We start from the raw sequence: 2,500 nt of genomic DNA, 5'->3' as shown, positions 1-2,500 counted from the left end.
AGATGTGGATTGAGATGTGGATTGAGATGTGGAGTGAGATGTGGAGTAAGATGTGGAGTGAGATGTGGATTGAGATGTGGAGTGAGATGTGGAGTGAGATGTGGAGTGAGATGTGGAGTGAGATGTGGAGTGAGATGTGGAGTAAGATGTGGATTGAGATGTGGAGTGAGATGTGGAGTGAGATGTGGAGTGAGATGTGGAGTGAGATGTGGAGTGAAATGTGGAGTGAGATGTAGAGTGAGATGTGGATTGAGATGTGGAGTGAGATGTGGAGTGAGATGTGGAGTGAGATGTGGAGTGAGATGTGGAGTGATATAGGTGCTAGGGTGCTTCAACTCCGCTTAATAGCAGGAGTGGGTACATGCCCTTGTCTTGGTTACTTCCCTTGCAAAGGGGGGAAGAAGCCTTTAAATGTAGATATATGGGTAGGTCATTGTTATCAGTATTATTGTTGATGTTGTTTTATCATTATTATCATTATTATTATCATCTTTATTATCATTATTATCATCACCATTATCATCATTTTTGTCACCATTATCATAATTATCACCACCATTATCATCACCATTATCATCATTACCATCATTATAATCAATAATTATCATCATTTCATCATTACCATCATTATAATCAATAATTATCATCATTATCATTATCATCATCACCACTATCATCATTACTATCATCATTACTATCATTATTATTACTACTATTATCACTACTATTATCATTATTACTAATCATTATCATCTATATTAAGTTTGAGATTATTTACATACAATCAGATCATCCTACTACTACGTACCTGGAGTGGTGAGAGCAAGGAAGGCATACGAAGTAGCTAAGCAGAAGCTGAAAGATAAATTAGTTAATTGATAAATAAACAGATCAATTAATAAATGAAGGAATAAATAGTTAAATAGAAAATTAATGAATACATAATTTAATAAAATTAAGTGAAACAAGCAACTGATTATTAAATGTACGAATAGATATTCAAATAAATGAATATATGAAAGGATTAACGGACGACTGAATTAGTGATGATTTGATTTGACGTCACAAAACTCCCCCTATCAGGAGGCTAGGACGGTGCCCCTTACAGAGGAATTTGTAACGTGGAATTGAACAAATTATGCCCTTGGTCCAACTCGCTGGTGGCAGAATTCGAACTTCTCGACCTCCGCCGCAAGGGGAGACGCTCTAACTCGTGTCATCGTGAATCACGTGATGGGGTACGGGAGGATTATGAGGAGATTATGAAAGACGATGTGGGAAATATATCTCATGGTAGCACCAATGGAAATATACGTGACAACAGTGTTGGCAATAGTGCGGTTCCCTCCTCTTCGGGTGACATCACAACATTCCTGGTCTTATATTTGAAACAGCCGCTGGCCAACACTGCCAACAACGTTGCACCTGATGATTGCGTTCTTGCCCCCCCTCCTCTCTCTCTCTCTCCCTCCCTCTCTCTCTCACTCACCTCCTTGTAACATCACAAGACTCCTGGTCCTATATCTGAAACAGCCGCTGGCAAATACCCTTTGCCAACAACACTGCAGCTGATGATTACGTTCTTGGCTCTCTCTTCTCTCTCTCTCTCTCTCTCTCTCTCTCATTATTATTAATATCTTACGTACCTGGCTACTATCTTCACCTTCCAGATTCCCAAAGGGTCAAGCAAAAAGCCAACTAAGATGGAGGTGCCTCCGTAGATAAAGGTCGCTAGGGAGTAGACAAGGCCCAACACGTCCTCTTGAGCTGCACACGTCGTCAATTTCGAATCCTGAAACGCCAAAGGACTGTATGTAGTTATGATAATTGTTGGCGGAAATTTAGCCAGTGTGAAGCCACTACTTGGAGAGATCAATGTGAATACACTATTACCAAAATTTTATTGACGGAAATTTAGCCAGTGAAAAACCACAACTTTGGTCAATTTACTCAATGTGAATACACTATTGGCAAATTTTTGTTCTTATTTTTTTTCTTTTAGAAGACGAGATAAGATACATAGTTTCAATATTTCAAAATTAAGATATCCAAAGAGATCAATTATGCAGTCAAAAACGAAAGCACATGAAATAATGGAAAGAGCAACAAACAAACAAACAAACAAACAAAAATAATAACAACAATATATTAGTAATCCCAAACTCTACAGCAGTTACAAAATCAAGAAAATATATAGAGCTAACAAACATTATAATAATCAAACACAAACCAAAGAATAGGAGAAATAACAAACAAAACAACAGATATTAAACATAGGTTTGAGTATAACATCCCCTGTATCTGGTGCGATTAGTCATACTGTGGAGAAAGTGGACAATGGATCACAAAACGGACACAACACTAAAACGTCAGATCACACAGAACCAGCAACTCCCTCGTAACAAACATAGACAAAACAGGACACCTACCAAATCGGAAAAACATAGAAATACTACACCAAGAACTCAACAAGATAGTTTTTATGGCCATCGCGTATAGG

At 38.0% G+C, this 2,500-nt stretch overlaps 1 protein-coding gene across 3 annotated transcripts in view; it reads right to left on the bottom strand.

The window, feature by feature from the left end:
- LOC143027805 (equilibrative nucleobase transporter 1-like) overlaps positions 1-2,500 on the bottom strand; it is a 27,218-nt gene that overhangs the window by 10,097 nt on the left and 14,621 nt on the right. For all 3 annotated transcript variants that reach the window (XM_076189388.1, XM_076189389.1, XM_076189387.1), the window contains 2 exons: positions 1,647-1,792; positions 809-855 (listed from right to left, as the gene is read on the bottom strand). In XM_076189388.1, the coding sequence (XP_076045503.1) occupies positions 809-855; positions 1,647-1,792 (193 nt within the window). The remainder of the gene's footprint in view (positions 1-808; positions 856-1,646; positions 1,793-2,500) is intronic.

Source organism: Oratosquilla oratoria, chromosome 8 (genome assembly GCF_046742065.1).
Source record: "Oratosquilla oratoria isolate Oo_2021 chromosome 8, ASM4674206v1, whole genome shotgun sequence".
NCBI lineage: Eukaryota > Metazoa > Arthropoda > Malacostraca > Stomatopoda > Squillidae > Oratosquilla > Oratosquilla oratoria.
This window is presented reverse-complemented; position numbering and strand designations above follow the sequence as displayed.